A 27542-nucleotide genomic window follows, 5' to 3' on the forward strand; every position below is an offset into this window, starting at 1 on the left:
CATGTCTGTTGCTGGGTTACACCTCCTTTATGGGGAATAACTTTACGGCGGACGTACAACTTAAGTGCATCTCGCGTAGCATGCGCCGGGCACACGCACGTTCGTGAATCGCCGTATTTCCCTCATTTGCATGTTTGAATGGCTAATCAATGGGAGCGGCACCATGCGCCCAGCCTAAATGTGCGCTCCCACCCTACGCCGGAGTGTGCAAGCTTCGTCAGCGGGGTGTAGCCTGGTTTTAGGCGCATGTCTGTTCGTGGGTCTGGCGCACAGATACGACGGCGCACATTTGCACTTACGTCGGCGTAACTTGTTATATATAAGTGCTTTGTGAATCTGGGCCAATGTGTTCTCTATGAATAGGCCTATATGTACACAAGCCCTGTATGAACCCTGTATGCCCTGTAAGCCCTGTATGAACTGAAGGCAGGATCATCAGAGTTTACTGTGAGGCTAAATTGCAGTAATCTCTATTGATGTCTCAGAAGATGAGCGGGATCTAAAAGGTGGAAAAGATCAACATAAAAATATTTAAACAAGGTAGAGATGAAAGCTATAAAATACAAAATACATCATTACATGCATTTTTTTTTTTTAATGCAAGCCGTGTAAGCTCCTGAATCTGACTTTGTTACAGCCTTTTACAGGCCCCGTACAGCAGAACTCTGGGGAGCCAATCAGTTCATGTGCTGACATGGATCATTCTGATAGGAGGAGATTGCAAAACGACAGAGCTGCTACTCCTTCACTGACTAGTCTCAGGCTGGAGGTGGTTCCATGACAGTTAGGGAGAAGTTTAGCCCGTTTGTCCCCCTTTTCTGCAGGAGCCATGCATAATGTAGAGAAGTGGTATATTTACATCTATCTATCTATCTATCTATCTATCTATCTATCTATCTATCTATCTATCTATCTATCTATCTATCTATCTATCTATCTAATTATCTATCTAATTATCTATCTATCTATCTATCTATCTATCTATCTATCTATCTATCTATCTATCTATCTATCTATCTATCTATCTATCTATCTAATTATCTATCTAATTATCTATCTATCTATCTATCTATCTATCTATCTATCTATCTATCTATCTATCTATCTATCTATCTATCTATCTATCTATCTATCCAGTGCTTTAACTGGGCCGGAACGCGACGGTACTCAGTACCGCCACTTCCAAAAATGGCCCTGGAGAGTACCAGCACCTCTCCGTGCGCCCAGTACGTGGGTTTCCCGCACCGGAACCAGGCGCGTCGTTAGGCCCGGGCTAAGAAGGCTGGAATGGCCCAGAGTGTCCGAGCGCCGCTGAGCAATTTGTCGCAAGAGACACAGCAGGTCCCGCCTATGATGGATGGACGTCACTGCCAGCCACTGTCCAATCCGGGACCGCGGGACGCGTGACACGTGACGTCCATCATAGGCGGGGTAAGCTCAGAAGGCGGGAATTACAAATTTACACTGCCGCCCGGCGCGCCATGATGCGGCTCTCCTCCTCGGCTCCAGGGTCACGGTCGCCCGGGCCAGGCACATTCGGTGCGACAGCACTGCACCCCACATCCCAGTTTGCTTCATCAGCTCTCCTTTCCTCTGAGCCTCCTCGAGTCCTCTCCTCTGGCTGCATCTCTACCACCACGGGCTGAGGTAGGTCACTCAGTGTTCCAGTGTTTTATCCACCTGTAACTGTAATAGATAGTAATGCTTTGTGTGATCCCGCCTGTAATAGATAGCAGTACCATTTTTTTTACCCAATTTCTGATCTATAGTTGTGCCAGTGTGTTAGAGTGTGCAGAATGACACTTAAATGTTTTCATTGCAGTGTCAGTGTGCATGCTAGTTACGCTATAATATGGAGTTGTACCAGCGTGTTATCAATTCTATTATTTATATTGTATAAAGCTGTGCCAGTGTGTGATCCATACTAATGGTATATAAAGCTGTGCCAGTGTGTGATCCATACTAATGGTATATAAAGCTGTGCCAGTGTGTGATCCATACTAATGGTATATAAAGCTGTGCCAGTGTCACACTGGCACAGCTTTATATACCATTAGTATGGATCACACACTGGCACAGCTTTATACAATATAAATAATAGAATTGATAACACGCTGGTACAACTCCATATTATAGCGTAACTAGCATGCACACTGACACTGCAATGAAAACATTTAAGTGTCATTCTGCACACTCTAACACACTGGTTCAGCTTTATATAATATTTGATGGATAGCACACTGGCACAGCTTTAATTTAGGATGCACACTGGCACAGCTTTAATTTAGGATGCACACTGGCACAGCTTTAATTTAGGATGCACACTGGCACAGCTTTAATTTAGGATGCACACTGGCACAGCTTTAAATATAGGAATAGCAGCCCACTGGCACAGCTTTAAATACCATTAGTATGGATCACACACTGCCAGTGTGTGATCTATACTAATGGTATATAAAGCTGTGCCAGTGTGCATCCTAAATTAAAGCTGTGCCAGTGTGCTATCCATCAAATATTATATAAAGCTGAGCCAGTGTGTTAGAGTGTGCAGAATGACACTTAAATGTTTTCATTTGTTCCAGGATCAATGTAATATATCTATCTATCTCTCTATCTATATCTCTCTATCTATCTATCTATCTATCTATCTATCTATCTATCTATCTATCTATCTATCTATCTATCTATCTATCTATCTTTCTATCTATCTATCTATCTATCTATCTATCTATCTATCTATCTATCTATCTATCTATCTATATCTCTCTATCTATATCTCTCTATCTATATCTATATATCTATCTATCTATCTATCTATCTATCTATCTATCTATCTATCTATCTATCTATCTATCTATCTATCTATCTATCTCTCTATCTCTCTATCTATATCTCTCTATCTATCTATCTATCTATCTATCTATCTATCTATCTATCTATCTATCTATCTATCTATCTATCTATCTTCAGGGGCTCTTTTGTGATGTAAACCAATCAGTGATGATCAATGATGCGCCCTTGAAATCCTTGAGCCTTGACAGTAGACATTTATAATAGATGGACAATGTATCAGTCTACATGCCAATCACTGATTCTTGGAAACATTTATATAAATTTATAAACATAAATAAACTTACTTGTGGATACAATGTGCTGCCGTCATAACCCACTCAGGTGAGATCAGGGAGCCCCCACATAAATATCCTCCATCTGATTCGTTATCCTGGACAGCGACCTGCCAGGGCCACTCCCCATCCAACGCATTCGTACCGCCAACTATCCGACCGGACACCAACGGGGAACCGCACACTGAATAATCTGCAGCACCGAAAGCATTGCCGGCTGATAGAAGAAAAATATTTTACATTAGGTAATACAGCTTCCACAATATAATATATACATAAATAATACACACACAAAATAAAACCATATTTTTGGGATGATATCTTACAGGGTACAAAAACCCTCAGGGTTGATTCTGATGACACAAATTTCAGCCACATATATTTAACATCAAGCCCAACATTTTTTTTTTATGTCCCTAAGGCTTAACCACTTAAGTCCCGGACCTTTAGGCAGGTAAAGGACCTGGCCAGTTTTTGCAATTCGGCACTGCGTCGCTTTAACTGACAATTGCGCGGTCATGCGACGTGGCTCCCAAACAAAATTAGCGTACTTTTTTTCCCAAAAATAGAGCTTTCTTTTGGTGGTATTTTATCACCTCTGTGTTTTTTTTTTTTTTTGCGCTATAAACAAAAATATAGCGACAATTTTGAAAAAAAAATGCAATATTTTTTACATTTTGCTATAATAAATATCCCCCAAAAACATATACATTTTTTTTCCTCAGTTTAGGCCGATACGTATTCTTCTACCTATTTTTGGTAAAAAAATCGCAATAAGCGTTTATCGATTGGTTTGCGCAAAATTTATAGCGCTTACAAAATAGGGGATAGTTTTATTGCATTTTTATAAAAAAACATTTTTTTTTACTACTAATGGAGGCGATCAGCGGTTTTTTTCGTGACTGCGACATTATGGCGGACACTTCGGACAATTTTAAAACATTTTTGGGACCATTTCATTTTTGGGACCATTTCATTCATTTTCACAGCAAAAAATGCATTAAAAATGCACTGATTACTGTGATAATGACAATTGCAGTTTGGGAGTTAACCACAAGGGGCGCTGAAGGGGTTAAGTGTGACCTCATCTCTGTTTCTAACTGTAGGGGGTGTGGCTGTACGTGTGACGTCATTGATTGTGGTTCCCTATAACAGGGAACACACGATCGATGACGGTGCCACAGTGAAGAACGGGGAAGCTGTGTTTACACACAGCTCTCCCCGTTCTTCAGCTCCGGGGACCGATCGCGGGACTCCAGCGGCGATCGGGTCCGCGGGTCCCGCGGCCACGGTCACGGAGCTTCGGACTGGGTCGCGGGCGCGCGCCCGCGACCCACGGCTGGGCATTTAAAGAGGACGTACAGGTACATGCTTGTGCCCAGCCGTGCCATTCTGCCGACGTATATGTGCAGGAGGCGGTCCTTAAGTGGTTGAGCACCTCTATACCGCGCCTATTCTGGCACTTCTCTCCTTCATGTCAAAATCATAATTTTTTTGCAAGAAAATTACTCAGAACCCCCAAACATTATATATATATATTTTTTAGCAGACACCCTAGGGAATGAAGTGGCGGTCATTGCAACTTTTTATCTCGCACAGTATTTGCGCAATAATTTTTCTGGGGAAAACAAAATGGTTTCCTGAATTAAAAAATAACAAAACAGTAAAGTTAGCCCATTTTTTTGTATAATGTGAAAGATGATGTTACGCCGAGTAAATAGATACCTAAATAGATCTTCATCCACATCAGTGCCTGACCTTTACAAGTTTCAGTCTATAATTTTAATGGTCGGTTTATTTTATCAGTGAGAGTCAGAATAACATCAACAAAAATCCAGAAAAACGCGTTTCAAAAAAGTTATAAATTGATTTGCATTTTAATGAGTGAAATAAGTATTTGACCCCTTCGCAAAACATGACTTAGTACTTGGTGGCAATACCGTTGTTGGCGATCACAGAGGTCAGACGTTTCTTGTAGTTGGCCACCAGGTTTTCACACATCTCAGGAGAGATTTTGTCCTCTTTGCAGATCCTCTCCAAGTCATTAAGGTTTTCGAGGCTGACGTTCGGTAACTAGAACCTTTAGCTTTCTCCACATATTTACTATGGGATTAAGGTCTGGAGACTGGCTAGGCCACTCCAGGACCTAATGTGCTTCTACTACTTTGTTGACTTGGCCGTGCGTTTTTGGTCATTGTCATGCTGGAATATCCATCCACAACCTATTTTCAATGCCCTGGCTGAGGGAAGGAGGTTCTCACCCAAGATTTGACGGTACACGGCCATCGTCCCTTTGATGGGGTGAAATTGCCCTTTCCCCTTAGCAGAAAAAAAAACCCAAAGCATAATGTCTCCACCTCCATGTTTGATGGTGGGGATGGTGTTCTTGGGGTCATAGTCGGCATTCCTCCTCCTACAAACACAGCGAGTTGAGTTGATGCCAAAGATCTTGATTTTGGTCTCATCTGACCACAGCACTTTCACCCAGTTCTCCTCTGAATCATTCAGATGTTCATTAGCAAACTTCAGACATGTGCTTTTTTAAAGGAGAGGGTCCTTGTGGGAGCTGCAGGATTTCTGTCCTTCCCGGTGTAGTGTGTTACCAATTGTTTTCTTGGTGACTATGGTCCCAGCTGAGATCATTGAGAAGGTTCTACCGTGTAGTTCTGGGCTGATTCCTCACCGTTCTCATGATCATGACCACAAGTTGAGATCTTCCATGGACCCCCAGACCGTGGGAGATTGACAGTTATTTTGTGTTTCTTCTATTTACAAATAATCGCAACAACTGTTGTCACCCTCTCACCAAGCTGCTTGGCAATGGTCTTGTAGCCTATTCCAGCCTTGTGTAGGTCTACAATCTTCTCCCCGACATCCTTGGACAGATCTTTGGTCTTGTCCATGGTGGAGAGATTGGAATCTGATTGAGTGATTGCTTATGTGGACAGGTGTCTTTTATGCAGGTAACAAGCTGAGATTAGGAGCACTCCCTTTAAGATAGTACTCCAAATGTCAGCTCTTTACCTGTATAGAAGACAACTGGGAGCCAGAAATCTTCCTGATAGGGGATATGCTCAGACTTCACCTTTTTACTATTAATATATTTAAAGAATTTTTTGGGGGTTTGTCCTACTATCTTCTACAATCTGTCGTTCATTTTGAATTTTTGCATCCTTGATTTCCTTTTTACATATCCTGTTATATTCTTTGTAACATTTAAACGACACTAGTGTTCCTTCATTTTTATATTTTTTTAAAAGCTATTTTCTAATTGTTTATAGCTTTTTTAACTTTGACCGTGAGCCACATAGGTTTTATTTTTAGCCCTTTGAACTTATTGCCCATGGGAACATACTTTGTAGTGAGGTTCCAAACAGTCTTTTTGAAGAATTCCCATTTCTGTTCTGTGTTCATCGGTGCCAATATTCCCTCCCATTGTATATAATTTTAAAGGGTGCCTTGAGATTGTCTATAATTTTAAAGGGTGCCTTGAGATTGTCTATAATTTTAAAGGGTGCCTTGAGATTGTCCATAATTTTAAAGGGTGCCTTGAGATTGTCTATAATTTTAAAGGGTGCCTTGAGATGTTCTATAATTTTAAAGGGTGCCTTGAGATTGTCTATAATTTTAAAGGGTGCCTTGATATTGTATATCATTTTAAAGGGTGCTTTGAGATTTTCCATAATTTTAAAGGGTGCCTTGAGATTATCTATAATTTTAAAGGGTGCTTTGAGATTTTCCATAATTTTAAAGGGTGCCTTGAGATTATCTATAATTTTAAAGGGTGTCTTGAGATTGTATATAATTTTAAAGGGTGCCTTGAGATTATCTATAATTTTAAAGGGTTCCTTGAGATTGTCTATAGTTTTAAAGGGTGCCTTGAGATTGTCTATAATTTTAAAGGGTGCCTTGATATTGTATATCATTTTAAAGGGTGCCTTGAGATTTTCTATAATTTTAAAGGGTGCCTTGATATTGTATATCATTTTAAAGGATGCCTTGAGATTTTGCATAATTTTAAAGGGTGCCTTGAGATTATCTATAATTTTAAAGGGTGCCTTGAGATTGTCCATAATTTTAAAGGATGTCTTTAGATTTTCTATAATTTTAAAGGGTGCCTTGACTGAAAAAATGTTGAGAAACACTGATCAAGCGTCTCAAGACACGAAATTTCGAGTTCCCACTTTGGTAAAATATCATGAGCGAAATTGGTAATTCTACAGTAATTTAGCTAAAATCATTTTGTTTATCTCAAGTTACAACTATCTCTTAAATCTTCAAATCTTCTAAATAAATAAAAGAAAGAAAGTAGAGTAGAATGTATTATCTTCTACCAGCTTTTGCCTGAGCAGCTTGGAGGGGCCAGATTCCAATTTTGGCAAAACTTCAGCTGTAAATCTGCAGCAAATGAATTTTATCTGAAATCCCTCCACTCCTCCCCGATTACAATCATCTCAGGAATCTTCCGGTCAGCAAAAAAGTTTAGACAGAGCAATCCAAGATATGAAATTTGGCAGCTGTCCGTGGCCTCAATTTTCTTTTGTTGAACTTTTTGTTTTTGGCAGCCCCCTGTGAGACCTTGGGTGAATGCAGACGTTTCGGTGAGATACTTACCTGTGGTTATTAGGATGAGTACCGTCAGCGTCCCCATCCCGGCAGAGAGAAAGATATTCAGCAGATCTCTCCGTCTCACTGATCTACGAAGAGTGCAATTTTGTGTTCATGAATGCAAACCCTTTTCAGCTTACGTATTCTGCATAATTATATAGTTTGGATAGAAAAGCTCTGGTCATTGTAGAATACAGTTTTGCCTTGTACTCATCAGTGGGAGTGGCCCTTAGTCTTGCCTCCAGCCCTGCAGTGACAATGACATTCTAGTTAGTCAAGTCTTGGTCAGACATTCCACACGCAACCTTTTTCTGTGCTAGCTGTCACATTGCTCACATGCGAACACACCTCACTGAGGAAGGTGAGTGGGCCGTGGATGTTATAGGTGGTCGTTGACAATTGGTTTCCTGACTATAACAATTATTTAGAAAAAGTCTGTATTTAGACAATGAAATGTGAACAGGCAACAAGGGATCCCGGTAGATGACTTTAACCAAATATGGTTATGATGTCATGAAGGATCCCTGGCCTAGTGCCAGGATCTGTAATTTAGTGAGGGAAATCGTAGGCGGGTGCAGTCTGCTTTCTCCACTGCAGGTGGTGCTCAACCACAGCAGTATTGCAGAGGGAAAAAAAATCCTAGAGGCCTTATACCGCATACACACGACCGTTATTCATGTCATTGAAAAAAAAAAAAAAGTTTTTCTCGTCGTGATTACTCTCAAGCCTGCCTTGCATACACATGTAGGGCCGGCCTTAGGTGTTCAGGCGCCCTGTGCGAGCTAATCCTGTGGCGCCCCCCCCTCCCCATCTTCACCCCTCGCCCCCTGGTCACCTAAACATACACAAAGAGGAAAAAAATATTTGCAATATTTTTAACAGTTTGCACCCCTTTACATTACACAGCACCCTGCACCCCTTTACATTACACATCCCCCTGCACCTCTGGACCCCTTTACATTACACAGCACCCTGCACCTCTGGACCCCTTTACATCACACAGCACCCTGCATCACTGGACCCCTTGACATTACACAAACCCACTCAGTGCAAACTCCTTCCATTCAGCACATGCACAGAAGGTCCCCTCCCCCTCTGTACACATAAACAGAGAGGAGGGGGAGTCGGCTTCACTCGGCTGTGCCTGTGTAACATCAGGTGTTCTGTGAGAAGTGCCGAACACCACTAATCAGGACAGCTCAGCCGCGGCCGTGAGAGGAGGGGGATGGATGGTGCAGCGATGTCACCCCGCTCCCCACCCCTTTGTATCGCGGTATCTGCCTGTGCCTGGAGTCTCTCTTCAGCTCTTATTTGCTGCCTAAAGTCATGGAGTGGCGGCGGCGCTGTCACCGCTTAAGTCACGGAGGGGGACGCCCCCCCAGTGTGTGGCACCCCGGTGCGGCCCGCCCCCCACTTAGTACGGCTCTGGCCGCACAGCGCCCCTATTGCCCATGGCACCCTGTGCAGCCGCACAGCTCGCACACCCCAAAGGCGGCCCTGTACACACGATCGTGAAAAAAAATGCTCGAGCAAAGCGCTGTGGCGTACAACACATACAACGGCACTATAAAGGGGAAGTTCCAATCCAATGGTGCCACCCTTTGGGCTGCTTTTGCTGATTTCGTGTTAGTAAAAGTAACATTTTGGTAAGAGATGATTCGCGCTTTTCAGTCTTCGTGCTTTTCAGTCCGTTACAGCGTGACGAATGTGCTATCTCCATTACGAACGCTAGTTTTACCAGAACGAGCGATCCCATCTCGTAACTCGCTTCTGAGCATGCGCGTTCCCCCCTCGTTAAAGCATACACACGATCATTTTTCACGTTTTCACGACGTGAAATAGAATGACGAGAAAAAATAGAGCAGGTTCTAAATTTTTAACGCCCATTTTTCTCGTCGAGAAAAATGCTCTGGAGCCTAAACACGACCGTTTTTCACGAAAAAAAATTGCATTTTTCTCGTCATGAAAAAACGGTCGTGTGTACGCGGCATAAGTTCCTATACGGTTTCCTGGCTCACAGGGGGGAGCTATCCATTTGGATGCTAGAGCTCCATGTGACTCAGGCAGCCATATTGGGTCATGCAGAGTCTATTTAAGACCCTGGCTCCCAGGCTTCTCCTTTAAAAAACAAATTAAAAAAAATTCAATTTCAATATACACGCAAGTGCAAAAGTGCATGTAGGTCCTGCACGTATATACAAACAGTTATTTTACCACATCAGAGCTATTTCAGAGCCTGGCCCTTGGGTTTGGCACATATTCACGTGTGGGTAGTGTAGGGACAGGTCACCCATCTGTCAGGGTCAGTATTAGCGTCAGTAATTTTACCACACATGTGAGGGGTCATCACGAACATCAGAGCAAGAGCAATAATTCTAAATTATAACCTGTAAAGAATTTTAACGTGTCACCTTTTAGGCACCATAGTTTGCCGCCATTTTCACAGATGCACATTTTTGAGTCTTGACATGTTTTGTATCTATTTATTTAACACGAGCTCATCATTTATAGTTTACAAAAAAGCCTGTTCTAAATCATTTTCTAAAAAAAGTCAGATTCTTACATGTGTGAAACATTAAAAAGTTGTCCCAGACTCAAGTGGTTAAAAGGAAGTAGAAAAGTTACCGCGCTTAAAGTGGAGTTTCCACCAAAAATACAATACAGCATAAATGTGCATATAACATCCTGAAAAAAAAACATTTGGATAATTTTTTTTTTTACTCACCTGGAAATACCTGTTGCTATGTGGTCCACGAAATCTGCCTTCTGAATCACCTTAGATTGTGTCGTCATCTCCCTCGGCTCCTCAGCGCGCTACTGCTCCTGGGAAATGTGTGTCATCATTTCCCCGGATGCAGTGCGCATCCCCTAGCGCTGGAATCGCAGGACTTTGAAACAGGAAGTGACGCGATTCAATGAAGATTTCGGTGGCTTTTTCCACTGTTCTTCATTATTGATGTTGGTTGCATAGCCGGCCAGCCATTACTATTCATGCTGTTTTTACTTTGATTTTATGAACTGTATATACTCGAGTATAAGCCGACCTGAATATAAGCCGAGGCACCTAATTTTACCACAAAAAAAATTTATTGACTCGAGTATAAGCCTAGGGTGTCCATCTGCATGCCTCACTGTGCCTCACTTTGCCTCACTGTGTCCATGTGCATGCCTCACTGTGCCCATGCCTCACTGTGCCCATGACTCACTGTGCCCATGCTTCACTGTGCCCATGCCTAACTGTGCCCATGACTAGACTGACATTTAATATGGGAGTCTATGGAAGGGGTGCCCAGGTTTGAAAAATCGGTGCTCCCCAGCCGTAGGTCCCCCAGACAACAAACGTTGCACACTTGTAGAAGAGAAATAAGGCTACGTGTGTGCCAAGGTCCGGGTCCAGGGGAGCCTACGATCGGCCAGTACTGGGTCACCAAATTCACCAGAGAAATGACCGTTTAACATGGGAAGTCTGAGGAAGGAGTGCCCCGGTATTGAAAAATCGGCCGTAGGTCACCCGGACAAGAAACTTTGCACACTTGTAGAGGAAGAGTGGGGCTACATGTGGGTCAGTACCGGGTCCCCAAAGTCCGAGAGATCAGGTGCAAAAAGGTGACTCGTGTATAAGCCAAGGGGGGCATTTTCAGCACCAAAAAATGTGCTGAAAAACTCGGCTTATACTCGAGTATATACGGTAAGTGTTTTATACCATAATAAATTCCTACTGTTTTACCCGATTGACGTTATGGTAAGCCCCTTTTATTAAGTGGTTAAAAGGCTCATCATCCGAAGGGAAAAGGATACAAGTATATCCCTAGAGTGTAAAACACCAAGTTACTTATATCCACAATTGAAGTCAAACATAGACACGGTGTAATTTTTGGGCTGTGGCTACGTTTATTGGGAAATTAATACAATAATATGTAACAGTAATACCCGACCTTCAGCAAATTTCCAAAAATAAAACAATCCATTTTATTCATACCCATTAAAAACAAGTAAAAAATAACATTGATAACTCTTCTCAACCTGTGTTCATTCCTTTTACTTTAGAAGGCAGTTTGGATGTACTCGCTGTGGTCCACTAAACCTTTTATTGCAGTCTACTGATTGTAGAGGTGGACTGTGGACAGTAACTGGTTATAGGTAAAAGGATAGAAGAACAGCTATAACCATGAAGTGAAGGTAGGAGTGATGGATGCTTCCTCCATGGCCTCCACATTCCAGTGTTGGTGGCGGGATATCTTGGACATCAATGAAGGTTGCGTTCAGGTAGCTGCTGATCCAGTTTTGGTAGTCCGTCACCGAAGTGTACACCCCGGGATAATATGGTTCAGCACAGCCATTTCCCCAGCTTACAACTCCAACCTGGTACCAGACTCCTCGGACCTTACACACCAGAGGTCCTCCTGAGTCACCCTGGAAGACAGCAACAGCCATTAGCTTCACCAGAGTCTATCTATCAACTGTTTCTTCAGAATAATTAAAAATGTTTCATTACATTTTTTCATAAATGAAAATTTAAATAAAAACGAGTTGAGCACATACAGAATCTACATTATTCCGGGAACTGAAAAAATAGGCAATCAACACAAGTTTGTTTTGGCAACGTTGATGAATGTGCAGCATTTAGTTTTCTCTTTATTAATTTTGACCAGGACCAAAATTAAAGGGGGTTGTAAAGGTTCCTTTTTTCAAAAATAACAAACATGTCATACTTACCTCCACTGTGCAGCTCGTTTTGCACAGAGTGGCCCCCGATTCTCGTCTTCTGGGGTCCCTCGGCGACTGTCTCGGCTCCTACCCACATCAGCTAACCCCCTTATGGGAAGCGCTCTCCCAAGTGGGTTAGCTTGTGGGTGCGCTCCCGTGATACGGTCGACGGCCATAGCCGCCGACTGTATCACTCGGCCCCGCCCCCGGCAAGCCGTGTCATTGATTTGATTGACAGCAGCGGGAGCCAATGACTGTGCTGCTATCAATCATCCAATGAATGAGGCGAGAAGTGTCGAGAAGCCCAGCCAGAAGCCAGTGCGTTCACAGTCGGGATCCACTCAGATGCCTGGGCTGTCAGCTGGCTCAGCCTATCATTGAGCTGCTAGGAGACTGAGCCAGCCACTCCTGCCCTCTGCACAGCGCTCCAGTGAGCGCTGGGGCAGAGCAGAAAGCCAATCACTGGCTCACTGAGAACTGAGTGATCAGCGGTCTTTGATTGCTCAGTTCTCGGTCTTATAAGCCGCAAGAACAGATGCAGCATCAGACCTTTCCTGTGACAGTTTGTGCAGCACTTAAAAAAATAAAAGACAATACAGTTACAAAAAAAATCAATACAGCATAGCTCCCAACTGTCTCTGATTTCAAGGGACTGTCCCTGATTTGGAACACAGTCCCTCTGTCCTCGTCATTTGTCCAGGGCCGTCTTTAATATTGATTGGACCCTGAGCAAACATTTTCTTGGGCCCTCCCAAATCCACTTATCAACAAACAGTGTGGACTCAAGGGGCAGCTGCTTTGGGTCCCTCAACAATGACTGGGCCTGGGGCAGCTTCCCCTTTTGCCCTGTGTTAAAGACGGCCTTGCATTTGTCCCTCATTTGGGTCTGATCTCTATAGTTGTATATAAAATGCGCTTTTTATCTTTCAAAAAGTGCTTCCCAGTGCTAAATCTTTCATCTGATTTCTTAATTGCTGCATTTGTAAATTTTAAAGGCCAATATAAGGGAATAGTAGTGGTAAAAAAAAAGCCCTTTGTTTATCTAACCTTTTGTTATGGTTAATTCTCCTTTAGGGGGGGTGTTAAGGGGGGGCGTGTCCTATGTCTACATACAGTAGGTGCCGTTGATTTTGTGTTTTCAGTGCGATGGGATCGCGCTGGAAACCGGCGATGTGAGGCTGTGCTTCTCGCGCTCGCCGCCGCCACGAGATGTCGCGCATCTATAGAAATCCATTGGGGGCGGCGAGCTGGAGGAACGACATAGCTCAGCGCTGGCTCCCGCGACGGGCATCGTGGGTGTCAATTTCGTCACTAGCAGAGGCGAGATTAATACAATATTGGTGGCAGGTATTGTACATTTGCTTGTCCCTCATTCCCATCTCAAAATGTTGGGAGGTATGATCCGGAGAAGAGGAGAAATGTCCCCACCCGGGACAAAAACAGCAATTACAGCAATTAACCTTTTCAATCCATTCCAGTTGAAAAATAACATTTTGTTGTGCATTGCTTCTGCCTTCTATGAAGAGATCCAGACCTAAAGGCAAGACATGCTGGAATGTTCTCGGTGTCACTCACCTGGCAGACATCCTTTTGCCCAGTCTTGTAGCCGGCACAGATCTGATCATACTGTATAATGAAGTCATCTCCCGCATTGTTATACAGTTTTTGACATGTATTGTGATCTATTAGGGGAACCATGACCTCCTGGAGGACCCCAAATTGAACGACATCCCCTGGTGATGAAACAGACAAGGAAATTATTACAAGGTCATAGTGTTATGGATTATTCTAAAATTCCTATTTTTAAGTTAGGCTAAAATGTTTTCTCTTCTTATATTATTTTAATTTCTTTTTATATATGCATGTGTGAAAAATATGTATCACAATAGTGTTTATTTTCCTTGAAAAGATTTGTCAGATATTGTTTTAAAGGCACAGGGCTAGATACAGGTAGCCCTGCGTAATCTTGTGCGGGCGTAATGTATCTCCGATACGTTACGCCGCCGTAAATTAGGGCGCAAGTTCCGTATTCTGAAAGAACTTGCGCCTCTATGAGGCGAACGTGTGTAGGCAAGACAGGCTTGAGAGGAATCACGACAAATCACGTCGAGGAAAACGTCATTTTTTTTGCATGACATGAATAACGGTCGTGTGTATGCGGCATAACACCATATGGTGAACACAGGTAGCAGCAACTATCTCTACCCGGTCTCCCTATTCTCTCCAGGTCTTTCTAAAGCCTCGTACACACGATAGGTTAACCAGAGGACAACGGTTTGAAGGACCGCTTTCATCGGTCAAAACCGATCGTGTGTGGGCCCCATAGGTTATTTAACCATAGGTTAAAAAAAAGACAACTTGCTTTCAAATTAACCTATGGATTCCTAATCGATAGGTCAAAACCGATCGTTAGTAGGCACGACCATTGGTTAAAAATCCACGCATGCGGGGGTGTGGCCTAATGATGGCGGAGTAGAGAGCACGCTAGTTCCAGAGCTCCTCTGACCTCCATCCCCCTCCGGATTGCATATGAAAATAGACGGACAAAATATGGCCTAAAATTGTGTTCCCTACCCGATAGAGTGAAAGGGTGTGATACGAGGCAGTTCCCGAGACCTAAGCGGTGCACTGGGGATGAAGAAGGAGGAGGGGAGACTCACTAGAGCCCGTGTCCAGGCGGAGATACAGCAGTACTTCCCTCAGACAAGAGCTGTGGCGAACCGGATTCGCGCGTCGGAGTCACGTGGGAATGCGGAAGTGAGCGGTGCGGCAGTGCCTGTACACACGGAGACGGAGGAACGAGGAGAGCCCTCCTCGGCTGTGGTCGCTGCAGACGTCGGTGTAACAGGAGTGGAGGGAGCTTGCAGCCCGTGTTACGAGGAGCGGCGGCTGCTCAGGATGGAATCACAGCACGGAGGGCAAGGTCCAGAGCTGGGGTCACTGAAAGAATTGCTTCTAACCTTGCCAACGCGAGCAGACATACTCGCACTCCCCACACGGGCAGAGATGGAGGCCCTGGTGCTGCGGATGGAGGAAGCCCACCGGAGAGAATTGGAGTCAGTCCAAGTGGAAGTGCAACTCCTGACAGATAAGTTGACTAATGTTGAACTGGAGGGGGGTATGTTGGAAAAACGGGTGGAGAAATTAGAACAAACCCAGAGCATACAATCACTGCAAGTAGATCTTATACAGCTAAAAATGGAAGAAATTGAAGACCGAAGTAGGCGCAAGAATCTGAGGTTTAGGGGGGTACCTGAAACAGTTGGGAAAGAGTCGCTGCAGCAGTACATAGAATCAATATGTCACCAATTAGTGGGAACATCCCTATCCTACCCTTTGGATTTTGAGCGACTACATAGAGCACTGGGACCCCCATCATTAGACCCAAACAGACCAAGGGATGTGATTGGCTGCTTTTTCCACCTCTCACATAAAGAACTGGTGAGCCGTAAGGCATGGGAGGCAGGAGGAATCCTATATGAAGGATCCCGGATTCAGATATTGCCAGATCTCTCCCGAGCTACCCTCCAAAGAAGGTCTATGTTACGCCTGGTACTAGACAAAATTAAACAAGCAGGTGGGACTTATCGATGGGGATATCCCATAGCGGTTATAATTAAGAGGAACACACAGACATTCCACCTGCAACAGCCTAGGGAGTTACCCGAAATGTTTAAATTCATGGAGATGGAAGCTATAGAAGTTCCAAATTGGCTACAGCAATTACCAAGACGGAACAAGCCAATAGGGAATCTGCCAGGAATAAGAAGGCCTGAGAGACTAGAAAAGGGTCAAGAGAACTCAGTGGCCACCTCATAGGAGATGGTTACCCTTTATCTTACAGTGGGACGGTGCCCGTGATAAATAGAGGGGTGGTCGGGACTATGCCCATGGAGCCCATGGTGCTTTAACAGTCCCCCTTTCTCTCTTCTCTTTTCTTTTTTATTATTCCTTTTTTTTTTCCCTTCTTCTGTCCCTCCATATAATTTTTTTTTTTTTTGTGTTTTTCCCTGGCCCTTTTTACCCCCTCCCTCTCATTCCCTTATCCTCTTCTTTTTTTTTTTTTTTTCTTTTTCTTTTTTTTTTACGCCCCTCTTCCGAGGGACTATTGTCCTCTTAGCGCGTAGGAGGAAGTGCGTTAGACTATGCTGGACGGTTAATGTGAAGCAGAGGGAGTGCTCCCGGCACCTGGATGCTTGCCCCCAACCCTGCGGCCCCTTGAGGGCTCCCTCGTGCACCTTTCCGTATTGGAGATGGGCATCCTATGGGGTGACCCACGAATAATTATAGTTATTGAACATTTGGTCATGCAGACTTAAGATATGCTCGTTGATCACATTTTAGTGGGGAAGGTTTTTCCCTTTTTTTTTTTTTTTTCTCTTCACAATATATTTGAAATGAATATTGGGTAATTAGATATAATAAGATATATATATGCATAAACACACGGAAAATGTAATAGCACAGAGGATACACAGCACAAGAGCGATACACGGATATGGTCACAGAATTCTAAGATCATAAGATCAGATGGACACCTAAGTTTTTTTTTTTTTTTTTTTTTTTTTTTTGCGTGTATGCTTCCTTTTTTTTGTTATTCGCCTGCCCTTTTTTTTTTTCGAGAGGGCAGGAACACAACATAATAGATCCTAGGGGTTAAACTAGGAAATAGTAGAAATATAAGCACGGTAATAATATGAATAATGTTATGAATATAAGATGTCACTTGTCACTTTGCACTGGGGAGGGGTGGGAGAGGTGGAGAGAGAGGGGCGGGGGAGCCCTCGGCCACTCTCTCACACCTCCTGGAACATTTAAAGAGTGGAGTAGGATAAGAGCATAGAATAATATGCTGTAGAATGTTTAAAGATAAGTGGGCAAGGAGGGGGGAGGATAACACGAGGGGGGCAGGAAGGGGGGAGGAGGGTTAAGAAGGTAGAATGCATTAAGAATGAAAAGGGGAATGGGGGAGATTAATGAGATGGGGATGGGTGGAGGAGAGGGGGGGGAGGACTGAGGTAAAGCAATAGGGGGGACAGGGGAGGTAGGGGAAGAGATGGGGGGAACGGATGAGGGGAGGCGGAGGATCAGGATGGGTAGGAGACCGAGAGGAATACATAGGTAACTAATAAAATGGAGGGGGAGGGGGGAGGGGTATGCTGGAACATATAGCATTATTTATTTATTTTTTCTTTCTTTTTTTCTGTTTTTCTGGGAAATTGTCAAGTATTTTTTCCTTTTTATTTACACTATCTGGAAGAACTTGATAGAGTGCTCTGCCGAAACTGGGTCAGCCCCAGGATTAGGATTTTACCCACTGACCAATTGGGAACGGGGGTCAAAAGTGGGGACGCTCTCGGAGTGAGACATAGAAGGGGGAGGGAGGGGGTGGGGGAGTAACGAGAGTAGTGTGAGTGAGCAGGAACAGGGTTTATACCCCAAATTTTTTTTTTTTTTTTTTTTTTTTTTTTATCCCATCTCTGCTCGTCTATTCGGTAGATGGAGGGGATAAAAATAACCTCCCTAAACGCTAGGGGACTTAACACCCCCGAAAAACGCAGGATGTTGCTGAGTGATATGTGGCGCACGGCAACCGATATAGTTTATATCCAGGAAACGCATTTTAGGTCGGGAGGACTCCCGATACTACAGAGTAAGCACTACCCATTTACTTATCATGCGGAAAATCAAGAGGCAAAATCGAAGGGGGTTTCTATCCTGGTATCCAATAGAGTCCCATGGATACTAGAAAATAAGTATCAAGATACAAAAGGGAGATACCTCTATTTAAAGGGGACGATAAGGGGGACTAAGGTGACCCTGGCGACGGTGTATTTACCAAACAAACAACAGGATGTGTTTCTGAGGAAGGCTATTAAGAAGCTGATGGCAGTCGCGGAAGGTAAAATAATTCTAGGAGGAGACTTTAATATACCTTTGAACCCAAAGCTTGATTGCTCCGGGGGGACGTCATCTGCCCCGGAAGGGGTCAGACGGGGTGTCTTGGAGAAGTTATACGAGGCCCAGCTGGTAGACATATGGAGGGTGATGCACGGAGAGGAGAGAGATTACACTTTCTACTCCAATCCACATCAGACATATTCCAGAATTGATATGTTTATGATTCCCCACTACTTGATCTCATCTGTGACTGAAGTAACTATAGGTAGCATAACGTGGTCAGATCATGCCCCGGTGAGTCTCTGTATTTCATTATCTGGAGCAGAGATGACTCAAGATAGGAGGTGGCGACTAAATGAGAGTCTTTTACAAAATGAAGAGGTGAGGGAGGATGTGGCTCGGGAAATTACAGAATATTTTAAATTGAATGATACACCAGGGAGCAATCCAGGGATGATTTGGGAGGCCCACAAGGTGGTAATTAGGGGAGTGTTGATTAGACACGGATCAAAAATAAAAAAGAAACGTGAGCAACAGGTGAAAAATCTATTAGCAGAAATCCAGAAACTGGAACTTCAGCATAAACGAATACAGGCTCCACAAATCGGTAGAGAATTGGGTTATCTGAGGAGGCAGGTTTCAGAAATTTTACGGTATAAGGCCAAAGCAAAGATACAAAGGGGAAAGAAAATAAACTATGAATTTGGGGATAAGTGCAGTAAATTATTAGCTGGGAAACTGAAAGAGAAGAACCAACTAACGTATATTCCACAGATTAAGGGGAAGGAGGGGCAATTAAAAAAATACCCAAAAGAAATAGCGGAGGAGTTTGGGAAATATTATTCGAATCTGTATAATTTGCCCCAGACATCAGTAGCCCAATCAGAGATAGATGAATTCCTCTCAACAATTGACCTGACCAGGCTTTCATCAATTGCCCAGGCCAGTCTGGATACCCCAATCTCAGTCGAGGAACTAGAAGTAACGCTAAAATCTATGAAAGAGGGGAAAGCGCCGGGACCAGACGGCTACACAATGAGATACTATAAAGAATTTATATCAGTACTGGGAAGTAGGATGGCGGGGGTCTTTAACGAGATGGGCCGGTCTGCTGCATTTCCGCCGGAGGCTTTACTAGCCCATATTACAGTGATCCCCAAGGAGGGGAAGGACCCGGCGGAGTGCGGCAGTTATAGGCCGATCTCGTTATTGAACTCTGATCTAAAACTGTTTACAAAGATTCTGGCGAGTCGGTTACAGGTGTGGCTCCCTGAGCTGATAGACATGGACCAAGTAGGATTTGTTCCCACGAGAGAGGCAAGAGACGGTACGATAAGGGCCCTTAACTTGGTCCAAGGAGCTATAGCGGGGGATATCCCTGCCGTGTTCCTAAATACTGATGCCGAGAAGGCCTTTGATAGAGTGGGATGGAAGTACCTGTTCTCTGTGCTGCAACACGTGGGCCTGGGGGAGAACATGATGAGATGGATTAGAAGTGTATATACAGACCCACGTGCTGCGGTGAGAGTTAACGGGATCTTCTCTAAGACATTCCCAATTACCAATGGAACGCGGCAGGGATGCCCCCTGTCCCCGTTACTCTATGTACTATCTCTAGAACCATTACTAAATAAAATCCGTCAAAACCCAGATATACAGGGTATTCAAATAGGTGAGGGCAGCCATAAGATAATTGCATTCGCTGACGACCTGATGTTTGCCATATCTAATCCACATGTTTCTCTTCCCAATCTGATCAAAGAAATTACAAAATTTAGCGAATTTACCAATCTTAAAATAAATCAGGTAAAATCGGAAGCAATGTGTGTAGCAGTCCCATCTAAGATGCAGAAAATCTTGCAACAAAATTTTAGATTCAAATGGAAGGCCGAGCTAAAGTTTTTGGGTACTCTAATTCCAGCAAACATACAAGAAACTTTTAAAATAAATTTCTTACCCCTCTGTAGCTCAATAAGAAAGCTGCTGGAGAAATGGCAACATGGGCTACACTCATGGTTTGGTAGAAACAATATAGTCAAAATGAGTCTACTTCCAAAAATTACATATCTGTTCCAGACCTTACCAATTAAAATACCCCCAACTTTTCTTCGGCAGCTTGACTCACTTCTGATGAGGTTTATTTGGGCTGGGAAGAAGCCAAGGATAAAAAAAGAGGTGTTGAGACTGCCCAAGAGTTTTGGAGGGATAGCAGTCCCAGATATAGTTAAATATTATCAAGCAGCCCATCTGACGAGACTGATAGATTGGTGTAGGAATGGACAATACAAAAGATGGGTGGAAGTAGAACAGCAGTCCTGTCCAATAGCATTACGTCGAGCTCCCTGGTGCTACAAATTACTGCCAAGTAAGATGAAGAAACACCCCATAATTGGGTCAACATTATCAATTGCAGCTAAAATATGTAAGAACCCAAAATTTTCTTCAAATCTTTCTCCCATTTTCCCTGTACTAGGAAATCCAGGATTTGCACCAGGGACGGTGGGAGCAATATTTAACAAACTAACTGAGAGGGGTAAGGTACAGGTATCCCATTTTTTACAAACAGATAACTGGCCATCAATCGAAGAGTTGACGAAGACAGGAGGTGGTTATGAGTTAAGTATCTGGCAAGCATTACAAATTAGACATTTTTTAAGATCTCTGGGAAATCCGTCTGAATATAGGCGACAGTTAACAAAATTTGAAAAATACTGCGATGAAGAGGAGCCAATACAGCGAGTGAGTTCAAAAATGTACAAAATTTTAAACTCCCCTCAGGAAGATGTGGAGCTACCAGGAATTATCAAATGGGAAAGAGACCTAGGGAGGAGCTTTACACAGGCCCAACGGAGTCATGTAGTGCATCTAGCATTAAACTCCTCAATCTCTACACGGACACAGGAATGTAACTATAAATTACTGTCCCAATGGTATTACACTCCAGTAAAGTTACATAAACTGTCTAGAGAGAATTCAGAGTACTGCTGGAGATGTGGAATGGAGCAGGGTACCTTGCTGCACATCTTTTGGGCCTGTGTAAAGGTCCAAGGTTATTGGAAGGAAGTGCGGAGAATAGCTCAAAAATTTACGACGTTCCAGATACCGGATGATCCTGCCCTATTTTTACTTCATAGCTCACAAATCCCAGTAGGAGAGTATAAAAAGTCGATACTACGGCATCTGATAAATGCGGCTAGAATGGGAATAACGCTTCAGTGGAGAGATAGTAGACCACCATCAATTGCAAGATGGCTTAATAGAGTCAGAGAGATTGGAGCCATAGAGGACTTAATCCTTTTTTCTAAGAACAAAAGAGAGCGGTATGTGGAAACATGGACAGAATGGAACCAGTTTATAAAAACGGAAGAAGGGAAGAGGTTAATGGAGGAGTAGGGAGTTGAAGGGGGAGCCTAGCCAACCGGAGAGGGATATGAATGAAACATTTGGGAGTGAGTCCCGATGTAGGACGAGAGGAGATGGGAATTTAGAAGGGGGGGGGGTTTCCCCCCCCTCCCCCTTTTTTTTTTTTTTTTTTGTTTGTTTGTTTGTTTGTTTGTTTGTTGTTTGTTCCTGCTTTTGGGATGCTTGTGATGTGTTGAACAAATGGGAGGGGGTGCGAAGGGGGTAGGGAATATAGGAGGATTAAGGATCAGAAGAGAGCATAAACCAGAACTCCGTGGATCCCCGGAGAGGATTAGCTACTATTTAGAAGTGACGAGGAGAAATATATGTGTGCAACCTTATGCTTAAGTTATGAACAGGCTAAATGTAATGTTAATTTTGAATATTGTTGATCCTAAACAAAAAGAAAAAATAAAGAATATAAATGTGAAAAAAAAAAAAATCCACGCATGCTCAGAATCAAGTCGACGCATGCTTGGAAGCATTGAACTTCGTTTTTTTTCAGCACGTCGTTGTGTTTTACGTTGCGTTATTAAACCGATGGTGTGTAGGCGTGACGGACCATCAGTCAGCTTCATCGGTTAACCTAAGACAACGGTCCATCAGACCGTTGTCCTCTGGTCAGTGCCGGCCCAAGACATTGTGCTGCCTGGTACCAAGAATGAAATGCTGCCCCCCCCCAAAAAAAATTACGCCCACCAAAATGCCCCCACATCCATTATTTTATATCATGATAACTAAAGTGGACCTATCATGGCTCTATACATGTATATAGGAGTATAAAAAGGACCTGTTATGGCTCTATTCATGCAATTAACACCACAGTGGAGCGGAGAGCGGAACGGGAGGAGCAGTCGGGCGGCAATTAGCCCCACAGTGGAATGGAGAGTGGAGCTGGCAGAATGGGATGGTGTGCAGGCAGGAAATTTGCTGCCCCCCTTAAAGTGCTGCCTGGTACAATGGTACCTTTGGGTCCCATGGTAGGGCCGGCCCTGCCTCTGGTTAACCTATCGTGTGTACGAGGCTTAATGCACCGTACACACAGTCAGACTTTTGACCGGCCAAAATCACATCAGGAATTCCGACGGAATTCCATCGGAGTAAAAGAGAACGTGTTCTCTATCTAAACTCCGACCGAATTCCTCTGAATTTCCGATGTAAAAAGTTTGATGGGGCATACACGCGGTCGGAAATTATGATTGTGTGTACGGGGCATAACACACACTGACAAAAGACTGCTGCCACTTTTAGAGGGTTACGCATTTCAAACAGGATTCAACAAACCCACCGGCAAATCTAACCCAAGTAAAACTGCAAATCCCTAATTAACATAATGCATTGGATGTAAATGACAGACAATGAATCTCACTATCACTTTCGCTTATCATTTCATGGACTCACCTTTTAAAGATCTTGTACCCCAGCCGGTCACCCAGCACTCCGTACCACAGGGGAAGGTGGTGTTGGAAGATGGCAGACAGATTGGCATGATGTATTGAGTATAGTTGACAGGTGTGGCCAGCTGTATCAGGGCGATGTCCCCAGGGGTAACAACACTTGAATATTGACTATTGACGATGATATTGCTTACATTGGCAACCACTGTATTAGGGTCAATCAAACCAAACTCGTACATGCCCAAAAATACGTTATAATTCGATAGCTGGATAGGACTGTAAAAAAAAAAAAAAAAAACATAACATATGAGGATCCCTCTGCTGCAGAAGGCAATGCAATATCATTACTACAGAATCTAAAGAATTAAATACAACTCGTTCATAATGTGTTCTCTATGAATGGACTGTATGTACAGAAGCCCAATGGTATGAACTTTGGCTGGTTCATCAGAGCTTACTGATGCCTGAAGGTTTAGCACATCAGAGACTTCAAATCTAGGCAGTGCTGTGACCGTCAGGGCCGATGAAAGAAATCATGGGGCCCCGTTAGCTCCACCCCTGGTCCAGCCCCTGGTCCCACCTTCCGCCCCACCTATGGCCCCTCCCCAGAACCCGCCTTGAAACAAAGTGTGGGTTTTTCTACAAGTGATATTTATTTTTCTCACCCATGCTGCCAATGCCGTAATGTTCTGCAGACAGTGCCACCCATGACGCTAATGCCAAAAACGCATGTGCTGCCTGCAAAAACAGTACCACCCATGCTGCCAATGGCATTATTCCATTGGCGGCATGGGTGACACGGTCGGCAGCACAATATGGCATTTACGGCATGGGTGGCACTGTCAGCAGGTAGCACATGCGTTATGGCATTAGCGTCATGGGTGGCACTGTCTGCAGCATATTACGGCATTGGCAGCATGGGTGGCACTGTCTCTGCAGCACATTACAGCAATGGTGGCATGGGTGGCACTGTCTCTGCAGGCAACACATGCATTATTGTCCAGTGCCACCCATGCCGCCAATGCCGTAATGTGCTGCAGACAGTGCCACCCATGCCGCCAATGCCGTAATGTGCTGCAGACAGTGCCACCCATGACACTAATGCCATTATGCATGTGCTACCTGCTGACAGTGCCGCCAATGCCATACTGTGCTGCAGACAGTGCCACCCATGCCGCCAATGGCATAATGCCATTGGCAGCATGGGTGGCACTGTCTCTGCAGGCAGCACATGCATTATGACCCATAATGCATGTGCTACCTGCAGACAGTGCCACCATGCCATGATGTATAGATGCTGGCTGCTGCTGTAAATGTTGAATCCCCCCCCCCCAAGCAAGCACACACGACACACCTTAGACTGCCGGGCCCCATGAGTCACTTCCTACCTCATCCTGCCTGGACTGGAGTGGCCACACAAACTATTCCAGTCGGATGCCAGCTGCTTCTTCTGCCGCCGCCGCTCTCCTCACTGCTTCACTCACGCGGAGGGAGAGGAATCATGGCGCGGCGCCAGGAAAGGCAATATAGAAGATGCACTGGCTGCGACTTTAGCCAGAAGGAGGAGCGGGCGCGGGAAAATGCCTCTTCCGCGCCCGAAATTTAAGAAATTGTCCCTCCCCCTGCAGCCACTAGCAGTACATTGAAGTTACAGTGCTATCAAGAAAAAAAAAAAAAAAAAACATAAAAAGAAAGCGGTGCCTGGGCGTCGGACGGACGATGGCTGGTGGATTTTTTTTTTTTTTTTTACATTAATTAGCTATCAGTTCAGGTTGCCCGGGCCCCCCTGCTGGCCGGGCCCAGTACAACAGGGCCAGTTCTAACGGCCTATCAGCGGCCCTGGTGACCGTGGCCCCTAGTTCTAGGCAAAAAAAAATTCAAAGCACCCTTCAGGATGCCCCAAGTGTGCTCCTGGTTTGTATTATTCAAGTGGCGAACTATGAGTTCAGGGTATTGTATAGTCTACACGTTATGTACATCAATCTTTGCTTTACTGACACATACACTGCTTTTCTGATACATGCATGTGTGTTTGTTTTCTGGGGTGCACACCCTAATGCAATAGGCTGCGCACACCAGTGAGATAGATAGATAGATAGATAGATAGATAGATAGATAGATAGATAGATAGATAGATAGATAGATAGATAGATGTACATCACGTGTAGACTATACAATACCCTGAACTCGTTCAGCACATGAATAATACAAACCAGGATTTTTAGAAACATTTTCTCCAAAAGCAGAATGATTGGTGTCTGATGGAAGAATTGGTTTATAAAGGTCACATGTAATACTCACTGGTTGATGCAATGTGCTGCTGTCATAACCCACTCCGGTGAGATCAAGGAGCCTCCACATAATGATTGTCCATCTGATAGATAATCTATAACAGCGACCTGCCAGGGCCACTCCCCATCCAATGAATCCGTACCGCCAACTATCCGACCGGACACCAACGGGGAACCGCACACTGAATAATCTGCAGCACCGAAAGCATTGCCAACTGACACAAGCAAAAAAAAAAAAAAACGTAATTTGAATTTATTTATATTTTACAATAAAATAATATTATACATACTGTAAATACATAAACATAAATACATAAAAATGCACATTAAAAATGAACCTATATTCATTTGTATGTTAGCTGTCAAGTGATACAAATCCATGATCCATGCTGGCATAGGAGATTTTGATGACACAGATTTCATACTTGTATTTTCACCATCAAGCCCAACACATTTTTTTTTTTAATGTCCACCTGACAGTGTTTAGAATGCAAAAAGGAGCTCAGGCTGCAATACACACCACTTCTCTGGTGCTGCCCTCCGCAGTAATTCCTTTGGAGCACAAGACATTCTCCGTTTTTTCGATTAATTGACACCCAGCGCTATTCTACCTGGAGGACTGAGATCGTAGAAACCTTCATTCACGATTCAACAATGCAGAGAATGATTCTGTCCTCATTATGTCTGTGTCATTAGAAACGGCCCACCATCAGGGCAGGACTTAGGGTGGTGGGGGTCCAGATTCAACTATACTGGTATACAGGGCCGCCATCAGGGGGGTACAGGCAGTACACCTGTAAGGGGCCCGGATGGCAACCCCCTTTAAAAAAATAAAACGTTTGATTTTTTTTTAGGGGTCCGGAGGCCCACAGGACCCAAGATGGCAAGCCCCCTTTTTTTTATTTTTTCTAAAAAAAATATATATATTTTTTATATTATTTTATTTCTTTTTTTTTTCTTTTTAGTTCTTTTTTTAATATATATATATATATATATTAAAGGGCCCAGAGGTTTCTTTTTTTTTTTTTTTAAGGGCCCAGAGGTCCCGGATGGCTACCCCCCTTTTTTTATATACATTTTTCTTTATTTCTTCTTTCTCAATTCTTCTCAATTCGCGGCAGCACCCCCCCCCCCCAGGCCCATGCCTGAAGCTGTGTAAGGGGCCCCATAATTCCTGATGGCGGCCCTGCTGGTATAAGCACCCCATAATGAAAAGTGACGGGTACAGTTCACCCACTTCAAAGGGGTATGCCTAGGGAAGCGAAAACGCATAAAAAGAATGTGTGTATGGAGATAAATAACCCAATATCTCCACAAAGAGCCCGGCAAGGAAAGAGCTTCCGCTGTACCTGTCAGATGGAGAGGGATCATATAATTTCCGCCGTACGAGCCGTCACGTCTGTCCATCGGTAGCCGCCGCAAATAAAAATAGTGTCATTCGGATGCCCGCACATGCGCAGAAGAATGACTGGGCGTAATGATGTCATCGCACCCACGTAAGGACATGATGTGTACTGCGCATGGGCATGATGTGTACTGCGCATGGGCACAAAAAAGCACTGACACAGTCAGAGTGCAATGTATTCAAAGGGCAAATCCAGCAATTGGAGCCAAAGTAACGACATGCCACATCCAGCAAAAGGACAGACATAGGGCATAATATTGCAAAAATAGCTTCAGAAGGGTAATAATAAACAAAAGGAAGTTTGTCTACTTGGACGGAGGACAAACAAGATCAATGTGCCTAAAAACAGGTAAAAATGCTAGACCAATCAATACACTTTAAATGAAAAAATAAATGACTGGCATATTATTGAAAAAAATTAGACGCAAACAAGCGGGGCCCCCTATTTGGCGGGGGGCCCATGGGCTTGAGCCCAGTCAAGCCAAATGGTAAGTCCGTCCCAGCCCACCATGGTGTAGATCTGAAGATAAAGAGGACCCTGCATGTCATGTGATCAGCCTGATGACTTGGTTATTGGGTTAGAGCAGTGTTTCTCAACTCCAGTCCTCAAGCCGCCCCAACAGGTCATGTTTTCAGGATTTCCCTGAGATGAAACAGCTGTGGTAACTACTAAGGCATTGAAACTGATCAAATCACCTGTGCAAAA

At 43.9% G+C, this 27542-nt stretch overlaps 2 protein-coding genes across 3 annotated transcripts in view; both read right to left on the minus strand.

Annotated features, from left to right (window-relative positions):
- The window catches only part of LOC120942965 (serine protease 33-like), a 103039-nt gene extending 95074 nt beyond the window's left edge, over window positions 1-7965 (minus strand). The window contains exon 1 of the mRNA XM_040355969.1: window positions 7740-7965. Within this exon, the coding sequence (XP_040211903.1) occupies window positions 7740-7776 (37 nt within the window). The 5' untranslated portion in view covers window positions 7777-7965. The remainder of the gene's footprint in view (window positions 1-7739) is intronic.
- LOC120942967 (serine protease 33-like) overlaps window positions 1-27542 on the minus strand; it is a 49911-nt gene that overhangs the window by 21825 nt on the left and 544 nt on the right. Inside the window, exons 2-5 of one of the 2 annotated variants that reach the window (XM_040355976.1) lie at window positions 25442-25646; window positions 23145-23416; window positions 14016-14173; window positions 11602-12146 (exon numbers count right to left, since the gene is read on the minus strand). The exons of the other annotated variant lie outside the window; for it this stretch is intronic. Of the exons in view, the coding sequence (XP_040211910.1) occupies window positions 11868-12146; window positions 14016-14173; window positions 23145-23416; window positions 25442-25646 (914 nt within the window). The 3' untranslated portion in view covers window positions 11602-11867. Of the gene's footprint in view, window positions 1-11601; window positions 12147-14015; window positions 14174-23144; window positions 23417-25441; window positions 25647-27542 lie in introns of those variants that run through there. 2 annotated transcript variants of the gene reach the window in all.

Source organism: Rana temporaria, chromosome 6 (genome assembly GCF_905171775.1).
Source record: "Rana temporaria chromosome 6, aRanTem1.1, whole genome shotgun sequence".
NCBI classification, from domain to species: Eukaryota; Metazoa; Chordata; class Amphibia; order Anura; family Ranidae; genus Rana; species Rana temporaria.